Source organism: Miniopterus natalensis, chromosome 19, assembly GCF_054644295.1.
Source record: "Miniopterus natalensis isolate mMinNat1 chromosome 19, mMinNat1.hap1, whole genome shotgun sequence".
Taxonomy (NCBI): domain Eukaryota; kingdom Metazoa; phylum Chordata; class Mammalia; order Chiroptera; family Miniopteridae; genus Miniopterus; species Miniopterus natalensis.
In genome coordinates, this window is record NC_142099.1 from 11269552 (window position 1) to 11284984 (window position 15433).

Consider the following 15433-nt stretch of genomic DNA (forward strand, 5'->3'; position numbering starts at 1 on the left):
AGGAAGGATGGAAAGTGGTCACAGTGAATCAAGCAGTAGAAAGAAGGACATTAGAAAAAAGGACGTCTCTCACTCGGGACTCAAATGAAAACACAGGGAGAGAAAAGGCCAGGCTTGACCGCTCCCCCTACTCCCATTTAAAAAAAAAAATCCACACCTGAGGATATATTTTCATAGATTCAAGAGAAGGGAAAGGAGAGGGGTGGGGGGAAGAAGCATAGATCCATTGCCTTTGACAGGGAATCGAACCCAAAACCTTTTGGATGGTCCAGCCAACTGAGCCAGGTGGCCAGCGCCCCACTAGGACTTTGATGTGGGAGTTAAAGGCGTGGACTCAGGAGCCAGGCTGCTTTCTAGCTGCATGACCTTAGGCAAGTCATTTGCCATGTTTATTTAGAGATACTAATTGAACCCACATCGTCCGGTGGTGCTGGGGTTTAAACAAGTTAGTAAATGTATAGCGCTTGGAACAGTGCCCGGGACACAGTAAGTACCACCTAAGTGCTTGCTGTGACCCCTGGGGGAGGGGGCTGCTGGGATTCCAACGGGGCATCTTCCAGACACACCAGCGCCCTGTGAAGACCCCGCTCGCTCTGGGCCGGAGAAGGGAATGACGGGGGGCAGGGTGTCCTCCAAACGCTCGAGCCCCTGTGGGCCAGTGAGGCGCGGCCGGCAAGAGGGGCCCCTCCCGCAGGTGGATGTCAGCAGACACCCCTGGGGGGCGCTGCGAGGGGGCCCCGCGCGTGGGGGCCAGGCGCCCTCGGGATTATGAAGCGATGTAGCGGTTTAGGGGAGTAATGGCCCCCAAGTGTGCTGCCCCCACCTGTCTTTGCTCCCCGACCCTACCCGAGAACCCCTCCCGGAACCTAAGGGGGAGGCGGGGCCCCGGGGAGCGCGGGGGGGTAACTGTTTCCTCCGCGAGAGGAGAGCTCGGCGGGCCCGCTCTTCCAGCCGAAGCAGTCGGGAACCGACCCTCGTCGGAGGTTCTTGGCATCGACCGTTTGTCTGAGAAATGTCAGAGAAGCACCTACTACGTTTGATCGAGACACTGAGTAAAACGCAGGATTTAACGGGGTCCCGGTCTTCCCGGAGCCGGCGAGCGCGAGCCCCGCCGTCGCCGTCGCCGCGCGTCCGGCCCCCGCGCTTCCACACCAGCCCCGGAGGAGCGGGGGCGTCGGCAAAAGCCAGCAGGACAGCTTTTCCAGGCCCCTCCTGGAAGCCGTGCGTGCCCTCGGCGCCCACCTCCCCCGGCCCCCCCGGCGCCGCCCCGGTCCGTCTCCTCTCGGGCCGCTTCTGCCCTTTCCCCCCAGGCCCTGTGACCTGCTTCCCTCCGAGTGACACCTCCCTGCACCCCACCCCCCAGCCTGCCCAGCTGTTCCTATGCCATTTGCTTTCCCCTGGTTTCCTTCCCTGGCTCCCCACTCTCGGGGTCCCCAGACGCCGGCTCCCCTCTCCTCCTCCCCGCGGCTCCCCTTCTCCTGGGGGCTCTTCTCTTCCAGCACCGGGGACAGCTCCAGCCCCCGGAACAATGGACCCCACCTTAGGGCTCCTCTATAAATTCTCCATCTTCGTGCCTTGCCCGACTCGTGACTGGGGAGTAGGGTGGGGGAAGGGTTATTATCAACAGGACCAGCTGCTCTTCTGGGGCGGGAAGGGAGTCGGGGAGGCAGGAGACGGAAAGAGGGCGTGGCTCGCGTCTGGATTGTGCGTCCCTCTCCAGGGCAGGGAATTTGTATTCCACCCCTGAGACTGACATCACTGATGTCAGGGGAAAGGAGGTGGGAGTGGGGAGGGGGTGTGCAGGGGGGAGGTTTTTGTTGAGGAGAACGCGGCCGGAGAGCAGAGCTCCGGGACCCAGGTGACCGGGAAAGCAGGCAACCCCAGCAGCGGGAGCAGCCAGCAGCAGCCCAGGCCCGGGGACCGGGGTGGGGGTGGGAGGGGGGCTCAGGGGAGGATCTGAAGGGGGGCGGCAGGGCAGAAGGGACCCCCGGAGCCCTGCCGCCATCAGAGACCGAGCATCGGGCATCAGGGATCTTCGGACCCAGCAGAAGGATCAGCCACAGGGGAGGTGTCCTCTCAGGGAAGCCAACAAGAGCTCCACCTGCCCCACATCTGGAGGTCCCCCCCCACCTCCCACCTCCAACCCCCCGCCGTGCTGGCAACCAAATCAGGCCCCTAACCCCTCAGCCTCCATCCCCATTGCCCTCCTCAGGCCCTTTCCACCACCTCCAGCTCTCATCTCAGCCCCCAGTTCCTAGCGCCCCTGATACCACCCTACCCTCCAGGTCTTGGCCACCCTGACCCCCATCCTGGGATATTTGCCAAATCCCTGGGAGGAGATCATTTGTTTGGGCTATGCCCCCTGGTGGCATGACAGTGCCTGCCTAGACCCTTGACCCCTAGCCCTCAACTCTCTGGCCTCCTTTGTGTGAAAAGCTGCTCCTCTGCTCAGCACTGTGGTTGGGGGCCCAAGGGAAAGCCAGCTCCCACCACGTGCCCCCTGGCCCCCACCACTTGCCTTCTAGCTGGGCAGCTCCCCCTGGCCTTCAGGCCTCTCCCTGCTCCCCTCGGCCCCTCCTCCTGGGCCGCCCCAATGAAGGAGCCGGATGCCATCAAGCTGTTTGTGGGGCAGATCCCGAGGCATCTGGAGGAAAAGGATCTGAAGCCCATCTTTGAACAGTTCGGTCGTATCTTCGAGCTGACTGTCATCAAGGACAAGTACACCGGGCTGCACAAGGGTGAGGGGTCAGGCCAGGCTGGAGAGGCTCCAGGGAGTGGGCTGGGAGGCTGGGAGGCTGGGAGGCTGGGGGAAGTAGGCTGGAGGGATGGAGTGGCTGGGAAGGGCTGGGATGGAGTGGCTGGAAAGGGCCGGTCTGGATGGAAAAGTTTCTGGGGTGGGGAGTGTGACGGAGGAGTTAGAGGACTCAGCCAGGGTGACCAGGGGCCCCGATGGAGGACTCAGGATGGCCTCTTTGGGGAAAGAGCTGTCAAGGGGGCTGCGGACATGTGGGTCCCAGAGATGAAGAGGTGATGTCGTGGATGAAAGAGGAACAGAGAGCTGGTTTGGGACATAAGAGCTGGGCAGCCGTGTGTGTGTGTGTGTGTGTGCGCGCGCGCGCAAGACTGACAGTCTTAGTAGCTTCGGATACTATTGGGATGGAGGTCAGGACACAGGGTCAGGTGCTCAAGCTGGAAAGAGTAGACATGGACTGGGCAGGGCAGCTCCAGGATGAAGGAGAGGGACCTGAGAAGCAGGGTGTGAAGGACAGAGCTTGGTGACCAGCTGGGAAGCTGGGGGACTTGAAAGTTCAGAGCTAGAGGCAAAGAGAGGAAGCACCTCGAGCCTGTGCAAGTGCCACGTGGCTAAGCAGGGTTCAGGCCTAGGGTCAGGACTTGGAGAGCTCCAGGCACTGGGGTCATAAGGGCCCCACTGCCTCCCCCTCCACCCAGACTTCCAGGGATGCTCTTCCTTTCCCTTCTCTTCTATTCTGCTCTCCACCCTCCACCTGCCTCCCAGAGAGCTGGAGAGAGATGAGAAAATAGGGAAAATGGGCGAGGAGAGGAGAGGAGTGCTGGTGACCAAGATGGAGGGAGGTGGAGGCGAAGGGGAAGGAGGAAAGGAGATCAGCCAAGGAAGAGAGGAAACCACACTCCACTCACTTGCCTGGCAATCACATGCCCTTTCTCTTCCCCCCACAGAAAGCCCCAGTGCAGCCCTAGTGCATTTCCCGCTCCCACCATCACCACCATTTAAGCCTCCTGGCCTCTGGGTCTCAGTTCCAGGCTCATCAGCTCAGAGATCCCCTGGGCAGAATGTCTCCCCTCTCAGACAGGTCCCCGCCCCAGCAGGCAGAAGGTGGCAAGGAGGGACAAGCTTTCCAGACCTCATTCTCCTGGAGGGGAGGGGAGACTTTTAGGGAGGGGAGACCAGGGACTCACCCCCCACCGGGTCTCTCTGCCCCTGCCCCTCCTCAGGATGTGCCTTCCTGACATACTGTGCCCGCGATTCAGCCCTGAAGGCCCAGAGCGCCCTGCACGAACAGAAGACGCTTCCAGGGGTGAGTCCCAGCCATTCCAGGGCCAGGGGCCTGAGAAGGGCCTTAGCAGGGGCAGGGGGCTCACCACTCTCCCAAGACACCGAGTGTATCTTCCACCTCCTCTCACCACCAGGAAGTCCCTCTCTCCTTCCAGCATCCCTCTTTCTTGCTGTGAGTGTGCGCATTTCTTCTCACCTGAGAGAAGGGATTAGGGGAGTACATGTAACCTTTGCAAGGCCCGAGTGCAGCCCTTTCTCTACTTCCCAACCTGCCCATGGGCGACACTTAGAGGGAGGACTAGCCGATTGGGAGGCGTGGGGAGAAGACTTTGGACACCAAGTGTGGGGCAGAGTGAGTGGGAGGCACTCAAGCTCTCTTTCGTGGCTCTGGGGAGGAAGCCTGGCTGTGAGCTAGGGGAGGGGTACCTGCTGCCTGAGATGGGCAGCTGGGGCTGGCTGGCCTGGCATCACTGTGCTGAGAAGAGCAAAGGAACAGGGCCACAGGGCATCAGGGTGGAGCAGGGCCTGGGCAGGTCCAGGCTAGGAGAAAGCCTGGGAGGCAAGCACAGGCCGGGGCAGCCATCACTGTGGAGGATCAGGCACTACCCCGCCTAGTATGGCCTCACTCCTGCAGGCACAGGACTCTTTGTCTCTTCCTCTCAGCCAGCCTTGCAGATTGTCCCAGGCCTGGGCTGGCATGGGGCAAGAATGAAGAATGCCAGACTCCCCCCAACTACTCCCCATAACACAACTTGGGAAGGAAGTTGTACCATTCACTTTTGCTCTCTAGCTGCTTCTGTTGTCACTGGCACAGTGAACCCCAGGAAGTACGTCCTGAGAGCTAACTCCCTCCATCCTTTTAGGAAACATTCGCTAAGCACTGTCTAAGTGCCGGAGACCCACCTGTCCCAGCCTCTACTCCTCTCCAATGAAGGAAATGGAGAGCAGGCTGATTCTCCATCTCTTCCTGGGAAGGAAATAGACAAAACAGATGGGGAAAGAGGGTGGGGGGTTTTGGAAAGTAGAGCTGCTTCAATACTCCCAACTTCCAACCCTCCAGGGTCTGAGACCCACCCCCTCTCTGGCCCTCAACCTTGAGTACCACTAGGACGGCAAATCAACAGCCAGCTCCCTGCTGTCACCCACTATCTGATCCCTGTAGGTGGCAAGGCAGCCCGGAACAGCGTTGCTTATGGAGTTAAGGTCCATGCATGTGTGTGAGCAGGCTTGGAATCCCAGGAGCACGTGCATGCACGCATGTGTGCGTGGGCAGCCCACAGGCCCGGCATGTGGGTATGGGCCCACGCATCCCTGGGAAGCCTGGTTCCTATGGCGTCACATCGCAACTTTCCTCTCTCTCTTTTTTCTCTCTGGAGGCCCCTGACAAATCAACAGTTTTCTCTCCACTGCTGTTTCTCTGTCTTTTCCTGTCATCTCCCCTTCTCTCAGAGCCCCTGCAGAAACCAGAGGGGCAAGGGATAAGGGAGAGAGAGGAAGGGAGACTGGAGCTGGGGTGTGATCCCCCAGGCCCTCTGAGCCAGTTGGGGGCCGTCTGCCTCCCATTACCTGCCTGGCTCAGGCAGGGTGCTGTCCTGGGCGTGGAAAGGCACTGCCTCCCCTTCCAGAGGAAATGAGGCCCAGGGTGTGGGGTGAGGGAGAAAGGCAGCCCAGTTAATGATTGTCTAGCCCTGCCCCCCGAGCTCCCCGGTCCTTGCCCCAGAGGACAAGATGCAGAGAGGCCTGACAGAGCCTCTAGTAGGAAATGAGAGGTTCTCTTCTCCAAGGGGGATCCCATGCTGGAAGCTTGGGGGAGCAGACCAGGGCAGTCTAGGGAGCAGATATCTGTGACCAAGCTCTTACTGACCCTTTGTGTCCCCAGGTCTTTTCTCTGCCTCCCTGCCACTGGCCATCCTGGCAGCATTGTTTCCCCTCAGCCTGTGGTGTGTGTATGTGTGTGTGTGTGTGTAGTGTGCCAGCTCTGCACGGTTGTGTTGGCAAGTTCTTCCTGCTGTCTAATCCGCATGCCCTCCTGTTGCAGATTCTTTTTTAATGGGGTCACTTAGCCTTCTCTCCTTTCTCCCCATCTTTGTCACTTCAGAATCTGGAAGCTGCCACCATATAGGTGATGCTTCAGGCTGCTGAAAGAAAGAATGGGGGCTGGGCCTATGGTTCTCTCCCCTAAGAATACCCAGGAGAGGTGCTGCCACAGGTCTCTGGATTCTTCCTGTGAGCTGGGCATGGCCTCCTGGAGGTGGTGGTGTGAGGGACTCTGTCTGGCCTGCCTTTCCCCCTCTACTTGGGCCAAAACCCCAATCTAGGGACACAGCCCCCGTCTGCTTCTGTTGGGTGATAAAACTCTGGTCCCATGGAGAAGACCTGTGTGTGGCCTGGGACACCAGGTGAGAGTCTGGAGCCAGGAGCTAGATGAGCTCTTCCTGGACGTGGGGTCTTTGCTGTAAGTGAGAAGAACTATGGCCTTCCAAGTGACCAAGTTGGTGAGGGGTTCTCAGCCGGACTGGGTTGGAGTATAAATAACCCCCTTCCTCTTCTGGAGGCCCTCCCTCAGGGAGGCCTTATCACCTGGGGTGGTAGCTAGGAAGACAGGCGCCTGCTGGGTTGCTAGGTAAACAGGGCCCAGCTGGACTCAGGGGAGGGGGCAGGTGTGCCCGAGCTGAGCTAACAAAGACTAGCTTTCCCACAGGAAGTGCCAGGCCAAGAGGAGGCTGGCAATGGGGCATTGGGGGCCACCAAGGGAGGCTGTCTGGGAGGAAGTGTGGGGGAGCTTCTGTCAGTGTGGTCTGTGCTGTGGTCTGTACACTCGTGTGTGCCTTTGTGCAGATCCATATCAGCTGTGGATATTTATTGATGTGCTATTTCTGTGCCTGGGAGCCTGTGCAGGGAGGGGTAGCATCCTTTCTCTCTGGCCCCAGGTTCCCCATCCCCAACTAGAACAGCAAATCCCCAGGGGCCTGTTGGGAAGGGGTTAGTGGCAAGCATGAGAATCCCCGGACACTGAGACCCTGGTTCTGATTCTCGTGTGTGTGTCTGTCCGTCCGCTGAGGTACCTGCGAGGGGACTTCCTGATTGCTTGGGTGACAGTATAGGACAGAAGGAGGGTGAAAGATCAGGAGCCTGAGCATCTGACCCCCACTCCTTGCTATACACACACACGCACACATGCACACACACTCACACACACACTCTCCTGAGGACACTGAACCTCAGATGGGATAAACCCAGATTGGTGGAGAATGAAGCTGGAGGAGATTGGCCCCAGGATTTCGTGACCCCCTCTCCAACCAGCTGCTCTCAGAGATTATGGGGGGGAGGGGAGGACTATCAGTGGAAGTGAGGCTTAGATTTGATCCAGGGCTGGGAATCCCTGGCCAGCAGAGTCCAGCCAGACTGACTGGCATAACAGGACACCCGGGAAGAAGGTCCAGTGTGGGGCGGGGGAACTATCGTTTTTGCCCTTCTCTGTATTAAGTGAGGACACACAGCAATCCAGGCTGGAATGCTAGAGCTGAGGGGAACCTGGCCAAGACTGCCTGATCTGGCCATTTTACAGATGAGGAAGCTGAGGCCCAGAGGAGAGACATGACTTGTCCAAGGTCACCCAGCTATTGAGTGGCAGGGCCAGTCCTCCAAGCCCAATGCCTCCCCTGAAGATAACCTTAGCCCCACCCTCAGGATGTAGATGAATAGTTTCTTTTTTAATTTATTTGGTCGCTGGTACTAGGACTCCATCAGATGAGTGGGGTGATCAGGTGTGGCCCCATTGGTCAAAGTCCTTAATAGCAAAATATTTTCAGACACGGAAGACTGAGCCCTTTTCTCCCTCTCCAGTTCCCAAGATGCTCCCCACCCTGGGTAAGGAAATCAACCTGCAGGAGTCATTCCCTAGTTCTCTGGCCAGACAAGAGCATGGAGAGTGGAAGTGGGGATGTCTGCATTCCCACTGAAGGCTGAACAAAAGGGAGATGCTGCGGGGTAGGGGAGAGGGGAGAGCTCTGGGGGACTCCCAGGCACACGGAGAATCTTGAAAGAGCACGGGACAGCAATCCTCCTTCGGAGCTGCCTTGGCTGTGAGACACCAAGGATTTGATCTGCAGGAGGAAGATAGAAGGGACAGTATGGCCCCTGCAGGACCAGCTCAGCATGCCTCCCTCCGGGAGGCCCTTCTGGGCCCCTCCCCCACCTCCCAGCCCTCACCAAGTCCTCCACCCCCAGCATACCCTGTTCCCACCCCCCTCCCAATTCCTTCGGGGCGGGTGTGTGGAGCAGCAGAAGTGATGACGTCACCGTGGTCGCCAGGGCGACGGGAGGGATAAATCAGGCTGAGTGGGCGGTTGCCATGGCGCGCATTCTCCCGTTGCCACGGAGACTGGGCATCTGCTCCCTTTGTGCTGCCCGAATGCCTTCCCCCTGGGGTCAAGAGGTGTAGGGGGGCAGAAAGAGAGGCAGACACTCCTCTAGGGGTCAGAAGGCAGTTGGGGCATTTGTGGGGTCTCCCTCAGTCTAAGGTCTTCCTTGGGGCTTCTTGACCTCTGTTGCTCCTACTGTGTGGAACTGAGGCAGCTCTTGTTGAATAGCCCATTGGTTGGGCTCCATCTCAAGGCACAGGTCCTGTGGGCAGCCCCATTGTTCCCTTGAGGAGAGCAGCACCTATCCCCGGCCAAGTCATCAGGGCCCTACCTGAGTCAGGCACTGGGCCCCATGAGCATCCTCTCCTTCCACAGCCTCTAATCCCCTCTGGTCCTAACCTGAACAAGATTAGGCCCTGTCCCTTCCTTCCCATCAGCAATTTAGAGGGCTGGGGAAACCTCCTGGGCCTGGGGTTTACTCCCTCTTACCTCTCTGCAGCTCCTGGCCTGGGGAGGGCTCTTGGGGTGTTCAGAGAAGGTCCCCAGCAGTTGCCTTCTCTTCTCTCCTTTAGATGAACAGGCCAATCCAGGTCAAGCCAGCCGACAGCGAGAGCCGAGGAGGTAGGTTCTGTACCTTTGGACTCAGTCCCTTTCCCTCAACCTGCAAATCCAGGGCTTGGAGTAGATGTGGGACAGCCTTTCTTGAGGAAGAAAGTCAGAACTGCGAAGGGTTCCCAGTCAAGGCTGGGTAGGAGTCAGTGTGGCCAGAGGGGGTGTGATTCAGCCCATCATAGAGATGCAAAACTGAGGCCCAGAGTGGAATAATGCAAGTCCTCCAGAGCTGGGATGAGCCAACCATCACCCTTTTCACACCCAAAAGCCATTGGTCCCCGGGGTGAGGGGAGTGTCTTGAACTCCCGGGAAAAGCTGAAGGTAAAGGGTGGCATCCCTGCCTGTCCCAAGCTGGGATGGAGCCCGGAGCCCAGAGGCCCTGAACATGCCCCTCCTCCTGTGCCCTATCCCCCAGAAGACCGGAAGCTCTTTGTGGGGATGCTAGGGAAGCAGCAGACAGATGAAGACGTCCGGAAGATGTTCGAGCCTTTTGGGACCATAGATGAGTGCACTGTGCTGCGGGGGCCAGATGGCACCAGCAAAGGTAGCTCCCGCCACCCTCCTCCTCCTCACACCTGGGCCCTCTGGCCCGCCTGCCCCTGTCCCACCGTTTTCTTGGGCAATGGGGACCATAGGGGCCTCCAAGGTGAGCACTCATCCTTTCCTCCTGTCCCTTGAATTCTCTAGGCTGCGCCTTCGTGAAGTTCCAGACCCACGCCGAGGCCCAGGCAGCTATCAACACCCTTCACAGCAGCCGGACCCTGCCGGTGAGGCCCGCTCCCGGCCTCAGGCCTCTCCAGCCCCCGGGCGCTGCCGGCCCTCGCTCAGAGGGGCCACTCCATTCAAAACAGGGCCTTTGAATTTATTCAGAAAGGACTTTCTGGCGGAAGAACCCAACTTCTTAGGGACACCTTCACATTTCAAATCGCATCTCCCTACCTTTTGTCCCCTGTCCCTGTCCCTCATCTTCAGTCCAAATGCCCTCACCCTCCTCTCCTACCTCCACCATCCCTCAGCCCTCCTCTCACCTCCCACCTCTTCTTCACCTTCCCATACCCCCCACCCTCACTGACTGGGCAGCAGGACGCTTGCTTTGGGGCCCCACATGCCCTCCACACATTTATTCTGTTGCCCCCGCCCATGAGCAGTGGGCCAAGTGACTGCGCTCGCTCGCGGGGTGCAGAGCAAACATCTAAACCACAACTAGCTGCCTCCCTAGGAGCAGACACTTAGCAAGGGACTAGCAGCACTGGATGGAGAAGCACATCCAGATTCTAGGCTCTACAGCAGTCCTTGCAAACGTTCAAGCTTGGTTTTTATTTGGTGCAAGCTGGTATTAAAATTTGAGGCTGCATCCTCTGAGCATGAGGACGGGGGGGGGGGGGGGGGGGGGGGGCCGCGGATTGAGGTAAGGGGAGGGGCAGCAGCAGGTCCTGAGCAGCCTGAGATTAAACACTTTCTGTGGCTCATCTGCCCAGGGAGGATTTTGAGTTCCAAATCCCCATGGAGAAGCCAGGGATGCCCTCTGCATTCCGGTGGGCCTTTCCCTTTTCAAGCACATGCCTTCACATTCCTCGGCTTTTCCTAGCCTCTTGTACTTCCTGGCATGGGGAGAGGGGGAGATTAAAATGTGCCCATTTGACAGAGGCACACTGATGGCTGCCTTCTCAGAGGCCAAGCCATGAGTGGCCAACCTGAGCCAGGTCCCGAGGGATCTGGGGAAGAGAGGCTACCTCTGTCCCTCTGACGCATGTGGGGCCCATGCCCAGGGTGCCTCGTCCAGCCTGGTGGTGAAGTTTGCTGACACAGAGAAGGAGCGAGGGCTCCGCCGAATGCAGCAGGTGGCCACCCAGCTGGGCATGTTTAGCCCCATCGCCCTCCAGTTCGGAGCCTACAGCGCCTACACCCAGGCCGTGAGCACAGCCCCCTGGTGCTGGCCCCGCCCACCCCCTCTCCTCCTGGTCCTCTGTCCTGCCCCCACCCTCCCAATGTCAAGGCTCAGGGTTGGACGGGGAGCCAGGCCAGGGTGCAGGGCGCCTGGCCCCACTCTCCTCTCTTCCCCTGCCCACAGCTGATGCAGCAGCAGGCGGCCCTGGTGGCGGCTCACAGTGCCTACCTCAGCCCCATGGCCACCATGGCTGCCGTGCAGATGCAACACATGGCCGCCATCAATGCCAATGGCCTCATCGCCACCCCCATCACCCCATCCTCAGGTAAGGTCCAGGCAGGGCTGGGCTGGCAGAAGTAGGGTTGGTCAGGGGAGCCATGGGGTCCAGGAGGGGCTCAGGGCTCAGAAAATAACCTGCCTCCTGCCCTCTGCCTGCACACTGGCTGATTGGTTCTCTGCATTTGTGTGTGTCTCGGCTTCTCTGCTCTGTCTTTGTCGCTTTCTCCTCCCCAGGAACCAGCACCCCTCCTGCCATCGCTGCCACGCCTGTCTCGGCCATCCCAGCTGCCCTGGGCGTCAATGGCTACAGCCCAGTGCCCACCCAGCCCACCGGGCAGCCTGCCCCAGATGCTCTGTATCCCAACGGGGTTCACCCCTACCCAGGTGGGGGTCTCTGCTGCCACCCCTCTCCCAGCAGCCCTCCAGCCACCATTCCCCTTCCTGGCAGCTGGGACACACCCCCCATCTCCAGGCTTGGGGCTATAAGGCCTTCTCCTGCTCTGTCATCCTGGGCAGGGGTGTTCCTTCCCATTCCCAGCCAGGGAAGCTGAGGCGCAGGGAGGCAAAGGGACTTGTCCAGGGTTGCACAGCCGGTCAGACTCAAGTCTTGCTAACGTCAGGGGAGCCTGTGCATGTCCACCTTCTCATTTTATACCCGAGCCCACATGAGGCTCTTGTCCCCACGTGCCGGCCTCTGCTCTGCTCTGCTCTCACGGTTGGTGCTGCTTTCCCCAGCCCAGAGCCCCGCGGCCCCCGTGGACCCCCTGCAGCAGGCCTATGCAGGGATGCAGCACTACACAGGTGAGGAGCCCCACCGGGCCTGGCCCGGTCGGGAGGGATGGCCAGACGGAAAGAGGCCCTGAAGCTGGGCCTGGGGCAGTCCCCTCTCTGACACCTCTCAGCCCTGCCAACCCCATTGCCTGGGCCAGGGGTAGGGAGACAGGGCTGGCAGGGGAGGGCTGGGGCCAGGGCATCTCGGGAGCCTCAGTAGCTCTCTGTCTCCCCACCCCAGCAGCCTACCCGGCAGCCTACAGTCTGGTTGCGCCTGCGTTCCCGCAGCCTCCTGCCCTGGTGGCCCAGCAGCCCCCACCTCCCCCCCAGCAGCAGCAGCAGCAACAGCAACAGCAGCAGCAACAACGGGAAGGTGCGGCCCGAGCTGAGAGCCTCTGGGGATACGGGTGCCCTTGTCTGGGGATATGGGTGCCCTTGTTGCGGGCTCAGGCTCCCTCTGCCTGGTCCAAGTCCAGCTTTGGCCCCATGGGTGGGGAAGAAAGGGAGTGGGGGGTCAAGGTGGCTGGCACCCTGACCCACATGTTTTGGGCCAGGATTGGAGGGTCCTTCCAAGACCTGCTCTCCCCAGGCCTGTGCTCCTTGAGTCTGTCCCCCAGTCACCAAGCTCCTCCTGTGTCTCTGTTGCCACCAGGCCCTGATGGCTGCAACATCTTCATCTACCACTTGCCCCAGGAGTTCACCGACTCAGAAATCCTCCAGATGTTTGTCCCCTTTGGCCATGTCATCTCAGCCAAAGTCTTTGTGGACCGGGCCACCAATCAGAGCAAGTGTTTTGGTAAGAATATAATGACCTAAAGATAAAATATGGCACATTTTTGCCAAACTCCAAATGCGGACGAGGTCTGATATACTTGAAGTCACTTATGGTTGTAGTGGGCCCACTATTTGGAATCCAGATTGACCAAGAGTCCAGAAAAAAACCAAAACATTTTTTACACACCCGACATTCCTACCAGCTGCGCCCAGGCCCATCTCCTCTCCAGAAAACCGCAGGCCCACCTTCTCCCCTTAAGAGTCTATTAAACCCATGCTCTGTGAGGTCTGATAGAGGCTCTGGAATAGGATGTTTGGTTTCCAAAAGGGAGGCTTAGGGAGTCGAGTTAAGTTGCCTTCAGGTCTTTGTCTGCAAGGCTGCTTCAGGGGAAAAAGGGAACGTGCTTGTCCTCCCCACTTCAGCAGTCATTTAGGGTCTGCAGTGTTTTCAGTGGGTGGGCTCAGAACCATCCAGGCTGAGCAAGGGGCTGCCCCTCAGAGAACGCTGAGAACTCCCAGTGTGGGAGTGGCTGGGCTGTATTCGCTCACTTAGACAATCAGGGGGTACTGACTGAATGCCTGCTGCGTGCTGGGCAGTTTTCTAGGCATTTTGGGGGACCTGCAGGCAGTAGGGTGGTGCTGGGAAACTAGCACAGGAGAGTAAGGTGCGGTTGGGCCGTCCCTATGCCCCTCTCACCGTAGGCTTTGTGAGTTTTGACAATCCGGCGAGCGCCCAGGCTGCCATACAGGCCATGAACGGTTTCCAGATCGGCATGAAGCGCCTCAAAGTCCAGCTAAAGCGGCCTAAGGATGCCAACCGGCCCTACTGAGGGCCCCAGGTGGGTCCTGTTCCTGTCCTGTGACCTCTCCAGCCCCCACACACTGCAGCCAGGGCCCTGGCTCAGACTGCCTCCACGCTCTCTTCCACCAGCCTCAGGGATGGCCTGACTGGTTGTTTTTCAGTCATCCAAGTCTCCCCCGTACACACACACAGGCAAACACGCACGCACGCACGCACGCACAGAGTGACCCCAGACAGAGCCAAGTGCGCTCCCCAGATCTTCCCCGGTATCTGGTCTCGTTCATCTGGTCAGTGTCCATGTGTCTGTGTGTGTCTCTCTCTCTGGTTTTCCTTTGGGTTGGAGTGAGATTAAGGGAGTAGGGTTTAAGGATTAAGAGGGCTGGTTTAGGGCACTGGAGGGTCGTAGAATCACCGGCTGCTGGACGGAATATCTATTCTGAGAAGTAGGGACGTCGGGTCCTTAGTCCCCTGGACTCCAGGTGATTTTCTTATGTGGCAGTGGACCCATGGGACAGTGGAGAGTGCACAGAACAGACTGGGGGGAGTCCCAGCCTCAGGCCTCTCGGGAGCAGCTTTGGTTCAGGTGGAGGAAGCTGAAATGCTGGACTGCCTGTGAATTTCACTGCAAGGTCCCCTCCACTCCACTGCCCTCCACCACCCCACCCATGGCCTAGGCTGTGAGCTTTGGTTACTTTTATGTTGTTTAATCTCCTTTGGACCAAACCCCCGAAAAAATACAACCCAAGAACAATACCCACATTTTCTGTTTCTCCCCCTTTCCCCCCAATCCTGGCTGCTTAACTCCCCCCACCCTGGGGGCCCCCAGCCCAGGGCCCGTGTCCATTGTCGGCCGAAGCCCCCATCCCCGGACCCCTGCTCCGGGCCCCTGTAAGTTGCATGGAACGAGCGTGTTGTCTTTGGAGCCAATTGTTTGTTATTTGGGGAGGGGGCCGCGGAGGGAAGCGCCCCCCCAGCCCAGGGTCAGGGCCGGGGGCAGCTCGCGGGATGTGCTTGGTTGACAGTGGTTGGTGACTGTGGTCTGTGTTCTGTGCATCTCTCTGGCTTTCTTCGTTCCTTTCCGAAAGGAATGAGAGCACCCTGTAGGGGCCCTGGGCTCTCCCCAGCCTGCTCTGCCCTCCCCTTTGCGGGTGCCCTCTGCTCTCTCCTCAGGTGTCTGCCCCACGCAGCACCCTGCTCCTTTCTCTGAGTCCTCGCTGCCTGCCTGTGCTGTCTCATCCCTTTGCCTCTCTCCCTCTAGTCCCCGACTGTATCTTCTGGTCTTTCTTTTTCTCATGGGCTGTTTGAATATTTCCTCCCTAATATCTTCGGTTTCTCGTATCACCTGCCCTCCCTTCCATCTCCACCCCTCCCACTTGTCCAATGGCTGGGGGACCGGATGGTTCAGTTTGGACTGAGGGCCTTCTGATGACCTGTCTTCCTCAGCCACTCCAGCCACCCCCCACCCCTGAGCCCGTGACCTGTATTGGCAGCTGTCTTCCCATGGCTTCACCCGTGTTTCCTTCCTTCACAGGTCTGGAGACACCACAGGAAGGGGCTCCTCACCCTGGTCCCCACGCCTGGCCCTCTCCGCACATCTGCTCTGAGCCTCAGTTGGGCTCTGGGCAAAAGCTGCTTCCTGGCTCTGGGGGCACAGGACACCGGCCCACTCCCACCCCCCCGCCTCTCCTCAAGGGCCTGTTTCCTCCCAGGTGCCCTTTTGGCCTTTGTGAGGGAGCAAGGAACAGGCTCGGAGGCTCCAGGGTATCTGCCTTCTGCTGGGGCTCCTGTGGCGGGCCTTCTGCGCCCAGCTTTCGCACTTGCCTCCCCGACCAGTGGGCCTGTTCTACCTGTGCAGCTGGGAGGGCAGCGGGGCCTCCCACATGCTCCTCACCCCACCCTGGGCCCAG

The 15433-nt window shown here is 59.2% G+C and overlaps 1 protein-coding gene across 16 annotated transcripts; it reads left to right on the forward strand.

The window, feature by feature from the left end:
• The first annotated feature begins 2593 nt into the window (after positions 1 to 2593).
• CELF3 (CUGBP Elav-like family member 3) lies at positions 2594 to 13554 on the forward strand. Of its 16 annotated transcripts, none has more exons than XM_087827765.1 (13): positions 2594 to 2738; positions 3976 to 4058; positions 8973 to 9021; positions 9428 to 9556; positions 9700 to 9779; positions 10782 to 10925; positions 11084 to 11225; positions 11414 to 11563; positions 11915 to 12007; positions 12192 to 12253; positions 12305 to 12323; positions 12603 to 12746; positions 13427 to 13554. In XM_087827765.1, the coding sequence occupies exons 1-13, from the start codon at positions 2594 to 2596 to the stop codon at positions 13552 to 13554; spliced, it is 1368 nt and encodes a 455-aa protein (XP_087683891.1). The 16 variants fall into 16 exon arrangements, with proteins under 16 accessions (XP_087683891.1, XP_087683893.1, XP_087683894.1 ...); XM_087827767.1 differs by having other exon boundaries at positions 12195 to 12253; positions 12603 to 12686; XM_087827768.1 differs by having other exon boundaries at positions 11915 to 11980; positions 12603 to 12686.
• Positions 13555 to 15433: the final 1879 nt, after the last annotated feature.

What these genes read in the sequence shown, in the direction of transcription:
- CELF3 (XM_016217598.1), top strand. Translation starts at nt 2,594, where the DNA reads ATGAAGGAGCCGGATGCCATCAAGCTGTTTGTGGGGCAGATCCCGAGG. An exon ending in GTACACCGGGCTGCACAAGG is followed by an intron (nt 2,739 to 3,975) that starts GTGAGGGGTCAG and finishes GCCCCTCCTCAG; the next exon opens with GATGTGCCTTCCTGACATAC. An exon ending in CAATCAGAGCAAGTGTTTTG is followed by an intron (nt 12,747 to 13,426) that starts GTAAGAATATAA and finishes CTCTCACCGTAG; the next exon opens with GCTTTGTGAGTTTTGACAAT.